This window comes from Myodes glareolus, chromosome 6 (genome assembly GCF_982192425.1).
Source record: "Myodes glareolus chromosome 6, mMyoGla1.1, whole genome shotgun sequence".
Taxonomy (NCBI): Eukaryota; Metazoa; Chordata; class Mammalia; order Rodentia; family Cricetidae; genus Myodes; species Myodes glareolus.
The window spans coordinates 86,594,698-86,610,212 of record NC_142031.1 but is presented as its reverse complement, the minus strand read 5'-3'; the positions used below and the strand labels follow the sequence as shown (position 1 = coordinate 86,610,212).

At 48.8% G+C, this 15,515-nt stretch overlaps 1 protein-coding gene across 4 annotated transcripts in view; it reads left to right on the top strand.

The window, feature by feature from the left end:
• The window catches only part of Mta3 (metastasis associated 1 family member 3), a 119,299-nt gene extending 110,184 nt beyond the window's left edge, over positions 1-9,115 (top strand). For 2 of the 4 annotated variants that reach the window (XM_087907304.1, XM_087907303.1), the window contains exons 17-18: positions 3,985-4,176; positions 5,771-9,115. In XM_087907304.1, coding sequence (XP_087763430.1) covers positions 3,985-4,142 — 158 coding nt within the window. In that variant the 3' untranslated portion in view covers positions 4,143-4,176; positions 5,771-9,115. Of the gene's footprint in view, positions 1-225; positions 478-3,984; positions 4,177-5,770 lie in introns of those variants that run through there. The other 2 variants (XM_087907307.1, XM_087907306.1) reach the window with 2 other exon arrangements.
• Positions 9,116-15,515: the final 6,400 nt, after the last annotated feature.

Below are 15,515 nucleotides of genomic sequence, written 5' to 3'. Positions count from 1 at the left end.
CCATTAGTGTGTCAGTTTTTGTTTCATATATTTTTAAATTCTGTTGCTGCATGTATGTGTATATGCATATATTACTTTTATGTCTTTTTAACATTTTATCACAAATTGGTGACCATTGTCACTGTTAATACTTCTTATCGAATAGTCTACCTTTTCTAATATCAGTTTGGCCACATCACTTTTCTTTTATCTTTTTTCGTTTCTTTTTTAAAAAATTGTTTTTAGGGCCGGAACGATGGCTAAGCAGGTAAAGGCACTGTCACCAAGCCTGTGACCTGAGTTTGACCCCTGGGACCCTCATGGTGAAAGGAGAGAGAACCGATTCCTGCAAGTGCCCTCTGACCTCCACACGTGCACTGTGGTACGCACATGTCTACACACACACACATACACACACATACACATACATACACAAATAAAATGTAATGAAAATTTTATAAAAATATTTAAAAATAATAAAATGTAATGAAAATTGTCTTTAGGTGTTCGTATTGTTTTTGCACTGTTGGAAATCAAACCCAGGAGCTCATGCATGTCAGACAAACATGGTATTCCAGCATTTTCAGTTTGTTGCTCTTTTCAGTTGTTAGTGTTGAACCCAAGTCCTTCTGCATGCTAGCCAAGCGCTCTTGTTCTTTCTTTTTCTCTTGAGACAGTCTCACTGTGTGGCCCACTCTGGCCTCGAACTCAATCTTCCTGCGCAGTTTTCTGAGTGCTGTGACCACAGGCCTGTGCTTCTTAATGAGCTTTTTCTTGTTTTATTAAATTTGAAATGAAATTAATCAAACAGCATCCCCAAAGCCAGTGTACCTCATTCCATCACAGGTTTGAAAAGTCCATAAAGGGATATTCTGTTACCATTTTAATTAATTGACTACTTAATTAATTAAATTTTGAGGCTGGATCTCTGTAGCCCAGGCTGGCCTGGAACTCAAAGAGATCTACCTGCCTCTGTCTCTTGAGTGTTGGAGTTAAAGATGTGTGTACCATGCTTGTCGCTTGTCCCTCTAGTCCTTTGATATGTATGTGTTTACTTATTTATATTTTATACAGGGTCTTACTGTGTAGCCCTGACTGGCCTAAGCTTTCTATGTAGACCAGGCTGGTCTGAGTTCACAGAGATCAACTGCATTTGCCTCTGGTAGGCTGGTATCAAGGGGTGTGCCACTATGCCTGGCCCCTCCTTTTATAATTCTAAAACAGGGACAGGCATGGTGGCACATGCCTGTAATCCCAGCACAGTCTGAGACAGTAGGATCACGAGTTCAGGGCACGTGTAGGCACATGTCAAGTTCAAGGCCGGTTTATATAGTGAGACGCAATCTCTTGAAAAAAATGAACCACACCACATTGTCAGCCATCGCAGCTTTCTCTATAGCTTATTTAACATGTTTACAGCAGATCGTTTGATTCTGTGTCTGCCCCTTCTAGCAGCTAACTCTCGCCTTTGTCTTCTACTGACATTTTCTCTTTGGTTAGCCTCCCATTTTCCTGCTTCTCCTCTCTGACACTTAGAATGCCAGTCACCGGGAGTGGCAAACTGCGGAGACTCTGGCTTCTATTTCCTCTTTCATGTCCTCAGTTTTGCTCTAGCAAGTCGAGAAATGGGAATCACCTTGATTCTTATTTTTTACCCTTTCCGTTCTCCTCAGGGGGAGGAGGTACATGTGTCTGTGTGCATGCTTGCATGCGTGTGGGCTTACAGGTGTGTGTGATATGGAGGCCAGAGGTGCATGTGTCTGTATGCATGTTTGCACACATGTGGACTTACCAGTGTGTGTGATGTGTGTGCATGCTGACATGTGTGTGGACTTACACCAGTATATGTGATGTGTGTGTGTATGTGTGTGTGTGTGCTGGCATGCGTGTGGGCTTACCAGTGTGTGTGTGATGTGTGTGTGTGCTGACATGTGTGCGAGCTTACCAGTGTGTCTGTGTGTGTGTGTGCATGCTGGCATGCGTGTGGACTTACCAGTGTATGTGGTGTGTGTGTGTGTGTGTGTGTGTGTGTGTGTGTGTGTGTGTGTGCACGCTGGCATGCGTGTGGGCTTACCAGTGTGTGTGATGTGGAGGCCAAGGTCAGTGTTGGGAATCATGAGCAACTCTTCCACCTCACTGAGGCAGGGGCTCTCATTCAAGCCCAATGTGGCTAGTCTTGCTAACCCAGTCCCTGTAAGTCTTTCTGGGGATCCTCATATCCCCTTTGCAAGGCTGGGATTACAGACAGACCATGATGCCAACCTGCCATTTTTTGTAGCTTCTGGAGATCCAAAGTCTGGCCCCCGCGCAACTACTGAGCCGTCTCTGGAGGCTTAAAGCAGTGGTTCTCAGCCTTCTCAAATGACCCTTTCATGGGTGTCACTAAGACCATCGGAAAATACAGATAGTTGCATCATGATTCATAATCATAGCAAAACTACAGTTAAATAACTTTGTGATTTGTGATTGGGGGTCACCACAACGTGAGGACCTGTATTAAAGGGTCGTGGGATTAGGAAGGTTGGAAACCACTGGTCTAGAGAGCAGAGATCTTTAGATTTGCTTAGCCTTGTGATTTTCAGTGGGAAAAATCATGTTAACCCAGCCCCTGTAAGTTGGTAGAAATTGAACTCCAAATTTTCTGCCTTCCCAACACAGGTGCTGCTAATGTCCCTCTCAAATTATTGAACCCCCACCCCACCCCGATCTTTCCCATTGAGCTTTGTACTTCCCTCTGTACTTACAGGTCAGGAACAAGCCCATGATTTGGCGGGGGAGGGGAGGTGTGCGTAAGAACATCTGAGGGCTCCCCAAGTCCCTCTCCTTTTTAAGGTGTCCTCCTCCAATTTCCAGCTGTATAGACAGCCTTAAACTCTCACCCAGCTGACTCATCCCGGCTCGACCACAGCTCTCTGCCTGAGTGACCTTCCTGCACGTCATTGCTGCAGGAAGCCCGCAGCCGAGAGTAGCCCTCACCTATCCCCATTTGTCTTAGGCTTACACCCTCATCACTACCTCCAAATAGTTGGAGGATTTTGTTATTATTGTTGTTGTTGTTGTTTGTTTAATTTTGCCAAGATTTGATTGGGCGAAGAGTTAGTCCAGTATAAATTAACCTACTATTCCAGGAGTCAGAATACCATCACCCTTCCATGCCTCTCCACCTTGGTTTTTCTGGTTTAAAAATTAAAAAATAAAATAAAATCTTGCTGTTTATGCTTTATGGAAACTCTTTTGTTGCTTCCCAGAGGACGCTGATAATGTCTTGGTTTTTATGTTTGAGCTCTAGCATTTGTGTTAGAGATTTTCTCCTGGTTGCCCGAGGGCTGACAGAGTGCCTGCCTAGCACAGGTAAGGCCCTGGGTATTGCAGGATTGCAGGAAACACCTACTGGGGTGTTGAGTTTAAGTGATAGCTCAGTGGCTCCAAAGGCCAGCATGTTGACACATGCACTCCTCAGAGTCCCCAGAGAGGGCACATGCTCAGCTGCCTGCACTCTGGAAGCTCCCCGGGAACGCCGTTCAAGGGTCACCACTTAAAGCCCACTCACCTGCTCTCTCAAATGCACTTGACACCTGTTATCTCAGACATACACGCCCGTGGTGGGAAGCAGTCAGTTGCCCGTGCTCCAGAGAGCCCTGGAGTGCTTCTCCGGCCCCCGTCAGCTCAGCTCCTTACTTCTGCCGTCCCCCTCCAATTCCTGGTATCACTTCCTGAGCCCTTTGAGGACTCTTTGAACCGGGCTCTTAGGTTCACAATCAGCCTTAGGTCTAACTTTTCGGTGTGCGTGTGAGTGTGTGTGTGTGTTTGTGCGCACACACGCTCTCATACATGCATACATGTGAGGCCACACATAGAAAGGACAACTCCCTTCACTGGGTTCTAGGGATCAAACCCAGGTCATCAGACTTGCACACGAGCAAGTGCCTTTTACCTCCTGAGCCTTCTCGCTGGCCCAGGTCTAGCTTCTTAAATGCACAGTCTCACCCGCCATCTGCTTTCCAGCCTCCAAGATTCGGATGGTGAATTCTCTGGTTTTCGGAAGGGGAGGACATGAACTCGGAAGCCTGCAACTAGAGACTGTAAAAGAGATTGCTTTTGTGGCATCGGTTGGTCAGAGGGCAGAGTCTCCGAGTCCACGGGCTTCAAGCACTTCTGAGTAGTCAAACCAATAGGGAACATTTGGCAGAAAACAAAGTAAGTGCTTATGATTCGGAGTTAGCGATGACCAAAGTGGCCAATGTAGATGAACACATTTGCACATGAGCAGAAAGATAAATGACCCAGGCTACCCCTGGGCTTGGAAGGAGACCTGGGGATTAGACCTTTTCCTGGGGCCATCTGCTACTGCAGCTGTGTGTACCTGGAGTCCTGAAGGCGACCATTGTTCTTGCCTCAGGGAAATGTGTTGGGGCTGGGGAAGGTCTGGGAGGGAGGGAGGGAAGGAAGGAAGGAAGGAAGGAAGGAAGGAAGGAAGGAAGGAAGGAAGGAAGGAAGGAAGGAAGGAAATGACAGCCCCGTGAGGGCCGATGTGAGCACTGGGACTCGGCTGGGATATTTAGAGGTGGCATGTCTCAGAGTCAGTGTGGGCAAAGTGGGTATGAGCCTGGACTCCATATTCTGAGCAACCAGCTACCAGAGAGGGTTGCTTTGAACCCCAAACAGGTAAGTTCAGCAAAACTTCACCATAGTAGGTCAGAAACATGGCCTCTATGTTTCTTATTCAAACAGGCGATCCTTTTCCGTTGGGATGCGTGAATAACAGAGTCCGCACTTTCCCCACTGGAGGTGTGGGAGCAGACTTCTGAGAGATATTGGCACGCTCATAACTCAGACACTGAAATATACTCTTATTGGGCTGTTACTAGAACATTGGGCTGGATGGAGAATGGGAGGCTCCGTGGACTGGGAAAAACTTGATCTGAGTTCAAATCTTGCCTCTGGCGTACTCGCTGTACACCCTAAAGCAAGTGCTCAGTCTTTCTGATCTCCCTAAGGTTCTGGCAAGGGTTAAAGCCTTTACATAACACACAAGAGGACCAGGAAAGTAGCTGTTTATTGATTCCAACACATTTGATGAGCCCCTATTGGATATCCAGGCTGTGCATATGTGTTCCCGGAAGTCTCATGAGGTGATGCTCTAGCTGAGCCCCATCCTCTGTCCCTCAGGATCAAACCTGTAAAAGTAGACATTTTGATTCTGTCTGGGCTGCAGTGAATGATGGGAGAAAATGTCCAAGCATCCTCCACACCCTGCCGTGTACTGGAAGACAGCAGCGATAATGCTGGCAGCCATGTCTGCTGCTCGATTGGTTTCTGTCACGTGTCCAGATGTGCAGCGTTGACAGAGTCAGGGCGGTTCTGACCCGGTGACACTTGGGGCTCAAAGTGTCTCCTGCAGAGTGTATTTATAACCCCTGGGGGTTGACATCACGATGATTACAATGGCTGAAGACAGTGTGGACTGCTCCCAGGTGGGAGTGCTCACTTCCTCCAGGTCGGCAGGAAGTTCCCTAAGGTCTGTGGATGATCACAGAACCCCTGGCCGGGGTGCAGTAGCCTCACCAGCAGCACTGTACCGCACCCAGAGCTCAACTTTGATGCTTCCGTGTCACTTGGACATTTTCTTGACCTAGGTGAACTTTCCCTTTGGCCTATCCCTAAACTATACTGTGAGCCATCTTTTCCCTGGCAGTTGCCATGTTGGTGGGGAGGCTTCTGCCCTCTGGGTTTAGTTTGCTTCTACTTCCAGAAACCATTTAGCCTTGATCTTGTTTCTTCCCTTCTCCAGAACTTACCTGCTGCGTGTCAGACTGAGCTATCCCTATTCCATCCTGTTCTTCAAGACCTGCTACTATCCTGCTGGTGGTCACAGCCATGCCTGGAAAAAAGGTGACCCCTTCAGTGGGAGAGCTCCGTGTACACCCCTTGGAGGCCTCAGGGGGCAGGGAAGAAACTGTAGGAGTGCACAATTCATATCTGCGACTCCATGTGTGTGCCAGTGGCACCTAGCTTCCTTCCCGGAGACCTTGCTGTCCCAGACTGGACCTATCTGAGAACCGAGGCAAACACAGAGCCACTAGCCTCCTTGCTTCCTAGTTCCTAGCTCCCAGGAGCAGCTAGCTCAGCCATGGAGGCTGCTGAGAGCCCGGAGCCCCACTGCCCTGCATGTGTCCATCCTACTGTTTCCTGCTGTGAAATTATGTACAGGAGGGATGCGGCATCTTTCTGAGTGGCGTCCCCTTCAGAATGTGCCAGTGTTTCTGCGGTTCACGATATTTCCCTGCTGTTGTATTTCTTGGCTTTTTCTCCGTAGGCTGCCTTTCTCTCCTCACCGGGGAAATTACTGTTTCCTATCTGCACCCTTACAGGGTTTGTCGTCCCCCCCTCCCCCCGCTCTGTGGGGCCACAGGGTCTGGGGCACGGACGCTTCCTGACCTTGGCCAGCCTGCAAGTGACTCTCAGCATCTGCTTTGTCGCTGGAGAGGAACTGGGGTTGGACTGGTTTCCCTTCGGTCGGAGAGCTCTGCAGAGAGCAGGTGTCAATCACGCCGAGCGTGCACATCACTGTGACAAGCTGTTGGCTTACTGCCCCCTTCCCTTATAGCTAACCCAGCTGACAGAGCCCTATAGCCGGAGTGGAGGGGTCCTTTAGTGGGTCACAAATCCCCCCATTTTATTTTAAGTAGACTCCGCTGGGCCTGAGGGTGGGGTAAAGGATGGAAATCCTATTTGTAGATATGAATCTATGTAGATGACTTTGTGATCCCTTACTCCTCCAGCATTTTCGTGAGCATATGCACAGGGGCCCCTGGAGACCTGCCTATTTTACTGCCCTGGCTACAAGCCCTCAGTGACATCCTAGATGGCTCCTCTGCCAGCCTCCACACTTAGCTGCAGTCACCAAAGTAAGTCCCTGAGCAGAGGACGTGGCCACCTCTCCATTAGCAGGGACAGGCTGTGGAGCACAGGGTCCCAGCACTGTGACAGACAACTCCAGTCTGACCTTGCAGCCCCCTTGGGGCCTGGGTCTTGAAGCAACTTGGTGGCTGATAGGAGATACTCCAAGGAGCTGGCTGCAGAACAGAGTGGCCGCAACTGGAGTTGACCTCCCCACACCCGCCGAGAAGAATAAGTTATCACAAAAATGATGGTGAAATCTGGAAGTCTGTGTTCCATGCAGCAGAGAGAGGGGTGTGCGGTTGAGGACAACGTCAGAGTTCCAGCTGCCTTGTCCCTTGTTCTCTCCCAGTACTCTCTCTGGGGAAGAATTGCTTTTCTGCTTTTTTGTTTGTTTGTTTGTTTTTTAAGGCAAGGTTTCTCTGTAACTTTTGAGCCTGTCTTGGAACTCGCTTTGCAGATCAGGCTGGCCTCGAACTCACGGAGATCCGCCTGTCTCTGCCTCCCGAGGGCTGGGATGAAAGGTGTGTATGCTGCCACTGCCCGGCTAGGAATTACTTTTTGTCATAGGCCTCTACACAGCTATGGCAAATTGCCACCACTGCTGGGCCATGGCTTGGGGCCCTGCAGGTGGGGCCTGGGTCAGTGGTGCTCCAGGAAACATGTGCAAGGGGCTGGTGTTTCCCTAAAGAGTTCCCACTGGCAAAGACCCAAGAGATGGAGCAACTGGCCACTGGGGTATTCCCTCCCTAAAGAAAAGGAAGAGAGAACGCAATTGTCTGTCTCTGGGCCCACCTGGGTTTATGTGGCCTACAGACACAGGGAGAAATGCTTGCCTCCCTGCTCATCTTCCTTTTTACCCTGTCACATCATGGGTGACTGCTCACCATGCGAACGCTCATCCTGATGACTGAGGTCTCATTCTCTCTACCAAGTCCAAGAGGTCAGGAGAAAGTCCTCCACAGGGCTGGTAGAGGCACAGGACGCCTGTCCTAGCCTTGGTCACAGTTAGCTTTGGGAAAAGCACAGCTCATTTTGAGCACCATGGATCCAGAATGTTCCTTCTCTCCTTGTATGTGAGAGCTGGCTCTTGCAGCCCCACCCTCCCTACATAACTAAGTGTACTTGCTCCTCCTCGTAACTGGGAAGACACAGGATGCTGAAGGAATGCTCCAGGGGATATAGAACAGGTTCCAAGGGACTTGGTCTTTTGTCTTTGCCTTTCTAAGCACTTGGTGCTGAGAAGGTTTCCCATCACGACCTTTCTGGGCCCATAGTGTTACCATCGTGTGTGCCAATGGCATGTCCCCGTTGCTCCGTGGGCAGATGAGTAGATGAATTGAGGCTATATCTTCACAGGCATTTAGTAGTGCTAGGCCCCCGGGGAGGGTACATGAAACTACAAGGCTTCCCTTCTGTCCCCAGACATTAGCACCGCTCTAACAGACTAAGGGTGTGCAAAAGCAGGGGACCAAAGGAAGTTGCTGGAAGCTCCCACAGTGCTACTTTGTCTGTGGCCCAATGTCTGTCTCTCAGGGCTCAGCCAGGAAAGCAAAACATGTTTTTCGGGTTCGTACAGAAGCAAGATCAGTAGCGGGGAGGGGAAGTACAGTGAAGAGGCCAGGACCACTGGGAAGGAGCCAAAGCCATGAGGAGTCAGAGAGGGAAGAAGGAACTTGGCCTCTTTTCCCTGCCCTGTAGATTTCTGTGGGTGCCTCCCACTAGCTGGCTCCAGCCAGAAGCCAACTATCCTGGGAACATGCAGGCTCAGTCCCCAGCATGCGGCAGAGGAGAGCAGGGGAGGGCTGGTGAGCATCCCTGCGGCAGGTGCATGCCATGAGCTGTGTCTGCAGAGCCTGGCGGTACTGAGACCTTGGGGAAGGAGGCAGAGGAGTGGCCTGCTTGGGTTTTCATCCTGCTGGGGAGGAAAGAACTTTACTGGGAAGAAGAGAAAGCCTCTCCTCACAGCCGTCCCTGCTTTCCTGTGGAGTAACTTGCCCACCCAAGCACCCTGCCTGTGCTTCCTTCTGGAAAGCCACGTCCTGGTTTCCGTGTGCCCCGCCTGCCTGTTCCTCTCCTCTGAGTCTCTGGTTCCCCCTGCCATGAGCACTAACCAGAGCAGGCCTCAGTGCTCGGGAAAACTCCCACGCCAAGCCAGTGTGGCCTGTCTGTCTGTAGGAGAGGCCGTCTATCTGTTAGTTTGTATTGTGTTTCCAATAAACTTCTGAAAATCCTGCCTAGTGTCACGACGTCTTTTCCTGGGCCAGTGGCTCAGCTAGGTGGCTCTGCTCATGCTCTCTCCAGACTTTGGTGCCTGGAGGATTTCATCTATGGAGCTCGGTGCCACTGCGTGCTCCCAGGGTCTAGGAGAGGTGGCAGGCCACCCCCAAACTCTCAGCCACCTTTCTCCCGGGTTGAATGTGCTGTTATTGCCTCAGCAGCCACATCCTGAGAATGTGGTAGCTTCAGGACGCTGTACCCTCAAATAAGTGCCTTTGTGCCGCTTAAGCCTGGAGGTGGGAGCAACAGGCAGATCTCGCCTCGCTAGTCACCCAGAGTCACTCCTGCACTGCTGTGTGCTAGCACTGCATCCTGGGGACACATGTTGGGGTTCGTGGGGAGGTGCAGAGGAAGTTGCTGTGCTCTGGCCCAGGGCTGCCTTGTCAGGTGACTGAGCATACTGCGTCAATTGCCTGCTGAGGCAATTATAGGATAAAGTAAGTGGAGACTCACAAGAGACCCTTCCAATCTGTGTGTAGGACCCTGGTTTGCTGGACTACATGATAGGTGATTAAAAAAACAAAACCAAAAGAGAGGGTGTATTTGTTGGGGTTGCTTGGGTATTGTTTATTTTTTTAAATAAGCATTATTTGGTTTTGTTCAAATATGTATATATGCATGTATGTATGTATGTATGTATGTGGGCTTCTGTGTGCCACAGAACATATGTCGAGATCCGGGGATAGCTCCCTGCAGCTCCCTCCTTCTACCACGGAGGTCCTGAGGATAGAAGTCGGACTGTTAGGTTGTCTGCGTGCACCCTGCCTGGTGAGCCATCTCTTGGGCCCAGGAACAATAGACACTAAAGGGGGATTTAGTACATTGGCTCCCCTGTCAACTAAATAATCTCATTTCCTTATGTCATTCTTACTTGCCCAATGGAAATGATAATAAAGTCATAATTCCACCTTAAATGATATAACTATATCACATACAACTACAAATATACTATCCCTGCCCCCTGAGAATAAGTGCCAACGTCCCTTGAGAAATGGTTAGCTTTTTAGTGTCCCATAACTTAGGTACAATGGTATGTATTTACAGCACTTACATGTGAATATCATTTCACTATTACACTATATAAACAAAAGAAAGCAAACATCTGCTTAAAGAATAGTCATTTTTTATATGGTATTTTATTTATTCTTTGATCATTTCATGTATGTATACAATATAATTTTGTCACATCCAACTCCCTCTGGACATTGTCCCCAACTTCATGTCCTTTTTTTATCTCCCTCACAACCCACTGAATCCTATCTGTGGGGTCCATATGTGCGCAGGTGTGGGACCTGCCACTGGAGCAAAGGTCACCTGCCCGCAGCCACACTCCCAGAGGAAAATGACTTTCTGGGACCTGGATGGCTCAGGGGTTAAGAGCACTGACTGCTCTTGCAAAGAACCCAGGTTTGGCTCCCAGCACACACATGGTCACTAACAACCCTCTGTAACTCCAGTTCCAGGGGATCTGGCACCCTCTGCTGGTCTCTGTGGGCAATGCATACACATGGTGCACAGATACACCCATAGGCAAGACACATACGCACATAAAATAAAAATAAATCTAAAGTATTTTTTAAAGAAAAGAGAAATGACTTTTCCTCCCTAGCAGCCATCAGCTGCCAATAGCTCGTCAGCATGGATGGTTCCTCATGGGCCCCTGTCCCGTCCATGCTGGAATGTTGACTGATCTTGTACAGGTAACTGCAGCTGCCGCATTCCTGAGCACAATGGTCCGTGTTATGTCCCAGCACTCGCCATCCTCCGGCCCATACATGTTTGTGAGCCTTGGGGTTGGGGAGATTGTGATAACGTCTTTAGGACAAAGCACTCACAGTCACTCTCCCTCAGCACTTTGGCCTGTCAGTTATGCGTCTTTGTATTAACCCCACAGCTGTTTGTTTTTATTCTCTACTATTTGGGCTCCTTTGAGCGGCCCGCCACCCAGCTCCCAAATAATCACACATGGAGGCTTACTCTTTTTCATGAATGCCTGGCCTTAGCCTGGCCTGTTTCTAACCAGCTTTTCTTAAATTATCCTGTCTACCCCTTGCCTCTGGGCTTCCCTCCTTCCGCTTCCTGTCAGCCAGTTGCTGACTCAGCCTCCTGACTCCAGGTTAATTTTATTTAATCAAACTAATGTAACATGTCTTTGAATCATTAAACAAATATTCCACAGCATAAACGAATGTAACACAAATTAATATTCCACAACACCCTGACACTGCAAGAAGTTTCTCTAATCAAGGCTGACGACAGCAGCACAAATGTATGGATAGAACCATAAATATTTAGAAGGTATTGTGACAACATGGCTACTCGGCAGGACAACTGTAGTGGGTTCCCCTCTAGAACTTGTGCCTCCCCCACCCCCCAGCCACAGGATTCTGACCAGGCACGAATCCCCTCCTGGGTAGCAGGCCTCATATGCTACCCCATAATAGTCATGCTACTTTTGCCCCAGTGGGCACCTCTTGCCTGGCAGATCAGTACTGTAGCATGCAGGTTTCAGACAAACATCGTTTTAACGAAATAAGGCAGAAACACCCAGTGGCCATTGCGTCATCATTTCTGTAACTGGGCTCATGGCCTTACCTGGTATTTATAGCTTTCCTTCCTCTAGCACCCACTCAGCATTTCCTCCGCTCCCAGAAGCCCCTCAGTGGGTCTCGTTACTCATCCCTTCGTGCCTAAAGGATCTGGGCCCTTTATCCTCCCCCTTGGATTGGGTTGTTGTCGTTTCCATTGGCCTTAATGGTAACACTGAGAGAGTACACCCCAAAGCACTTGCACTCCAGATACTCCACCTTATTTCCTTTGTGGAAAAGCAGTCCAGTTTCTTCCCACAGTACACATCAATAACTCTTCCCAATACTGTGACTTCCACATTAGTCTCTTGACTAAAGATACCAGGAGCACAAAGCATCCAGGACGAAGTCAAACCTACCTTTGAAATCATCTTTTAAAACTTAGATTTATTTATTTAGTGTGTGTATGCTGGTGCACATGTTCCATTGTGTGTGTGTGTGTGTGTGTGTGTGTGTGTAGTGTGTGACAACCTGTAGGAGTCAGTTCTCTCCTTCCACCATGTGGGTGTTAGGACTGAACTCAGATTATCAGGCTTGGTGGCAAGTGACATTAACCCATTGAGCCATTAGCTGGCCCTTAGCTTCCAGTTCAAAGGAATGTTTGCTTGCAACTCCTGGAAATATCCCAAAATGTCCTCATTCCCGAGAGCCATAATTTCTCGGCTAAGGGAGCACTGTGGGTGCTCGCGTCTCCAGGCCCCTTTTGGTACCATGCGCAGGGGCTCGTGGGTAGGTTCTTCTCAGGGTGTTCTCGTATTCCAAGAACCAGGTGTTTGATCCTGCGCCGTGCCCTAGTGTCTCACCCTACAGAGCCAAGTCTTTTAAGAATCTTTCCTTAGAGGTCAGCTTTGTCCTAATGTCAACCCCCTAACTGAGAAGGGACCCTTCTCTATCAACGACACTCCTTCCTGCTACACACAGACTGGATCCACACCCACTCCCTTTAGGACGGTACAGCAGGGTATCCAGACTCAAGCCAGACGGACACTTACTCGCTGTGGAACCTGGAGAAAGTCACCCAACCTATCTGTGCCTCCACATTCTCATCTGCAAAATGGGATAATATCTCTCAGGGCTAAAGAAATCAGCCCTGTGGCCTTAGAATAGCATGGTCCACAGTGCTTATCACTCTTAGCTCATTCCTACCCTTGTTCTCACCTCTCCCTCCTCCTCCTCCTAAAACTATGTTTAAATTTCTCTGTTCGGGTCACAAGGCAACAGAACACTCAACCCACCAAAACCTCAGTCCTCTACTTACCTCACTTTGTCTCCCTTTACTGGCAAAGAAATGGAAAGAGGAGACGTGTGTCTCCATTACTTCAAATCTCATTAAGGCCTCAACCCATTACAGTACTTTACGGTTTCCATTCTGCTCTGGTCCAGCCACTCACAGAATTTGCTGTCAATAAAGTCACTAATGACTGTCTAAAGAGCCAAAGTCTAAGTGTCATCCCATCCGAGCGCCTCGAGCTCAAAGCTGTGGCCACCCCTCCCTCCTTATTTGCATTAACCTCTTTATGATCTACTCAGAGACACAGTGAGATACTGCTCCTGGCTGCCCCACTCCCACAGGTTGGCCTTGTACCCCTCATCTTCTTGCATGTTGGGATTGCAGGCACGTGCCACCACACCTAAGCTTACAACTTGTCATGTCTTAGAAAGCTTTTTTTTTCCCAATATAGTACTAGTCTATATTTTAAAACTATAACATTAAACTATTATACATATACTATATGCATAATATATATGTAGGATATGTACTATACTATAATATATAGTATAGTACATTGTTAACTTGGGTGTTCATTCCAGATACTGGACGCAACATGCACTAGGCTTTGCAGACTGGCTTCCCTGCATCATCAGGTAGCTAGAGAGCACTTGAAAACGCTCTGTTCTTACACAAGGCGCGTTCCCTTCATAAATGGTGGGTTTTTTCCATCTTTTCTAATGGAAATATCTCTCCTTGGGCAAAGAGATTGCCTTCCCTAATGTTCTCTCTTCCTCGCTCGAGTCCGCATCTTCTATTTAAAGCTTTCTTCTGAACACCTTTCTGGGTCTTTCATTTCCTGTGTGCCCCCTACCTGCAGGGACTTTTAAAGAATGCATCTTGGTCCACTTTACTCTCTTACCGAGAATGGCATCCATTACCATCACCTCTGCTTCCTGGTCCAGCTCTGATGGTCCTGCTGTGCGCTGTCTCCCTGGAGGCTTCCGCACCCTGCACTGAGACTCAACCCTCTGTCCTCTCCTCTAAACCTGCTCTTCCCCCAGTGCTGTCACGAGGCAATGCTCCCTCTTCACGGGTCATTTTCCCTGCTCAGCCTGGTGGCACCCGTAAGCTCTGATTTTGTGTGCCTTTGCCAGAAATCATGGCCTGAGGTCAGAGGAGAGTTCTCTACTCGACACATAGCCTCGAGCTATGTGGGACACCCAGAAAATGCTGGGTGAGCATTAATGACTACTATCCCCATGCTTTTCTGTCCCACTTACCCCTATGCAGGAATGCTGGGAGGGAAGCAATGGATGCTGTTGTGTCGTTCCCTTGGTAGGAGCAGCTTATACTGGGAGAAAGGCTACACAGTGCTGGCCCATACTCACACAGTATGAACTAGAGCCCCAACATCTCCAGTTCACCATGCACCCCTGTACTACTGCTCTCCTTACTGTAGAGAGCAGATGGTTCTCCATTGTTCTTCTCCCCTTGTTACCTTCCTGCTCCCCGTGGGTACCTTGCTCTGCTACTGGCTTATTTCTGTCTTCCATCCTATAGCAGACAAGGGCCAGAGTCGTGGTTTCCATTTCACAAATGGAGGAGTATGTCCAGAGAAAGGTACACCAGGCCAGATCAAGGATGCCCTACTTTCCCTGGTGATCACAGTGGCAACTTAAGGTCTACCTAAGGCAGCATAAGGGCTCCTTCCTTCAGAGAAGGCAGGCCTGGGGAACATGGGGTAGGCAGCAGGAGGGCTGGTGAGCACCAGGAGGGGCACTGGCAAGCTCAGCAAGAGCCTTATAATCAGAGCTTATAATCAGAACCACAGGAAGGCTCCAGGGCTGGCTGGGAGCTGGGTCCACACCTTCCCCAGGGACTTCTTAAGGCAGCCCTGTGCCTGTTCTAGGCAGGCAAAAACAGCAATGCAGAAAGTATCTCAACACTTTCTCTTATGTTAGATTGGGCTGAAATAGCCAGCTAGTTTTAGAGATGGGGTAGGAGGCTCAGAGAGAGGTGTTGGCAGAAAGGTGTCCAGAAAGGGGGCGAGGGGATTGAAGGCAATGCTATGTGGTGTAGGCAGGGTTTTCTTGTCCTGATTGCCTGCTCCCAAATAACCAATTCGAAGACATATTAATTAAAATTTCTGACCAATAGTTCAGGCTTGTTACTAAGTAGCTCTTACAACTTAACCCATTTCTATTAATCTATTGAGGCTCTTGGCTCTTACCTCTATCTCATTTTGTGTGTCCAACTGGTTCTGAGTCTGACTGGCTACTCCTGACTCCACCCTTCTCCTTCCCAGCATTCTTAGTTTGGCTTTCCTGCCTAACCTTATTCCATTCATCTATTGGCCGGTCAGTTTGTTTACTAAACCAATCACAGTGACAAATCTTCATAGTGTACAAAGCGATTATCCCACAGCAACATGGTCCCTCTCCAGCACTGGGGCTGCTCTGACCAACTAAGCACAAACCTGGGTAGACACCTGAACGATAGGCACTTTGGGTGGCCAACAGTGTGTCAGTTGGTCCATTAAGAGAGAGGAAGCTAAC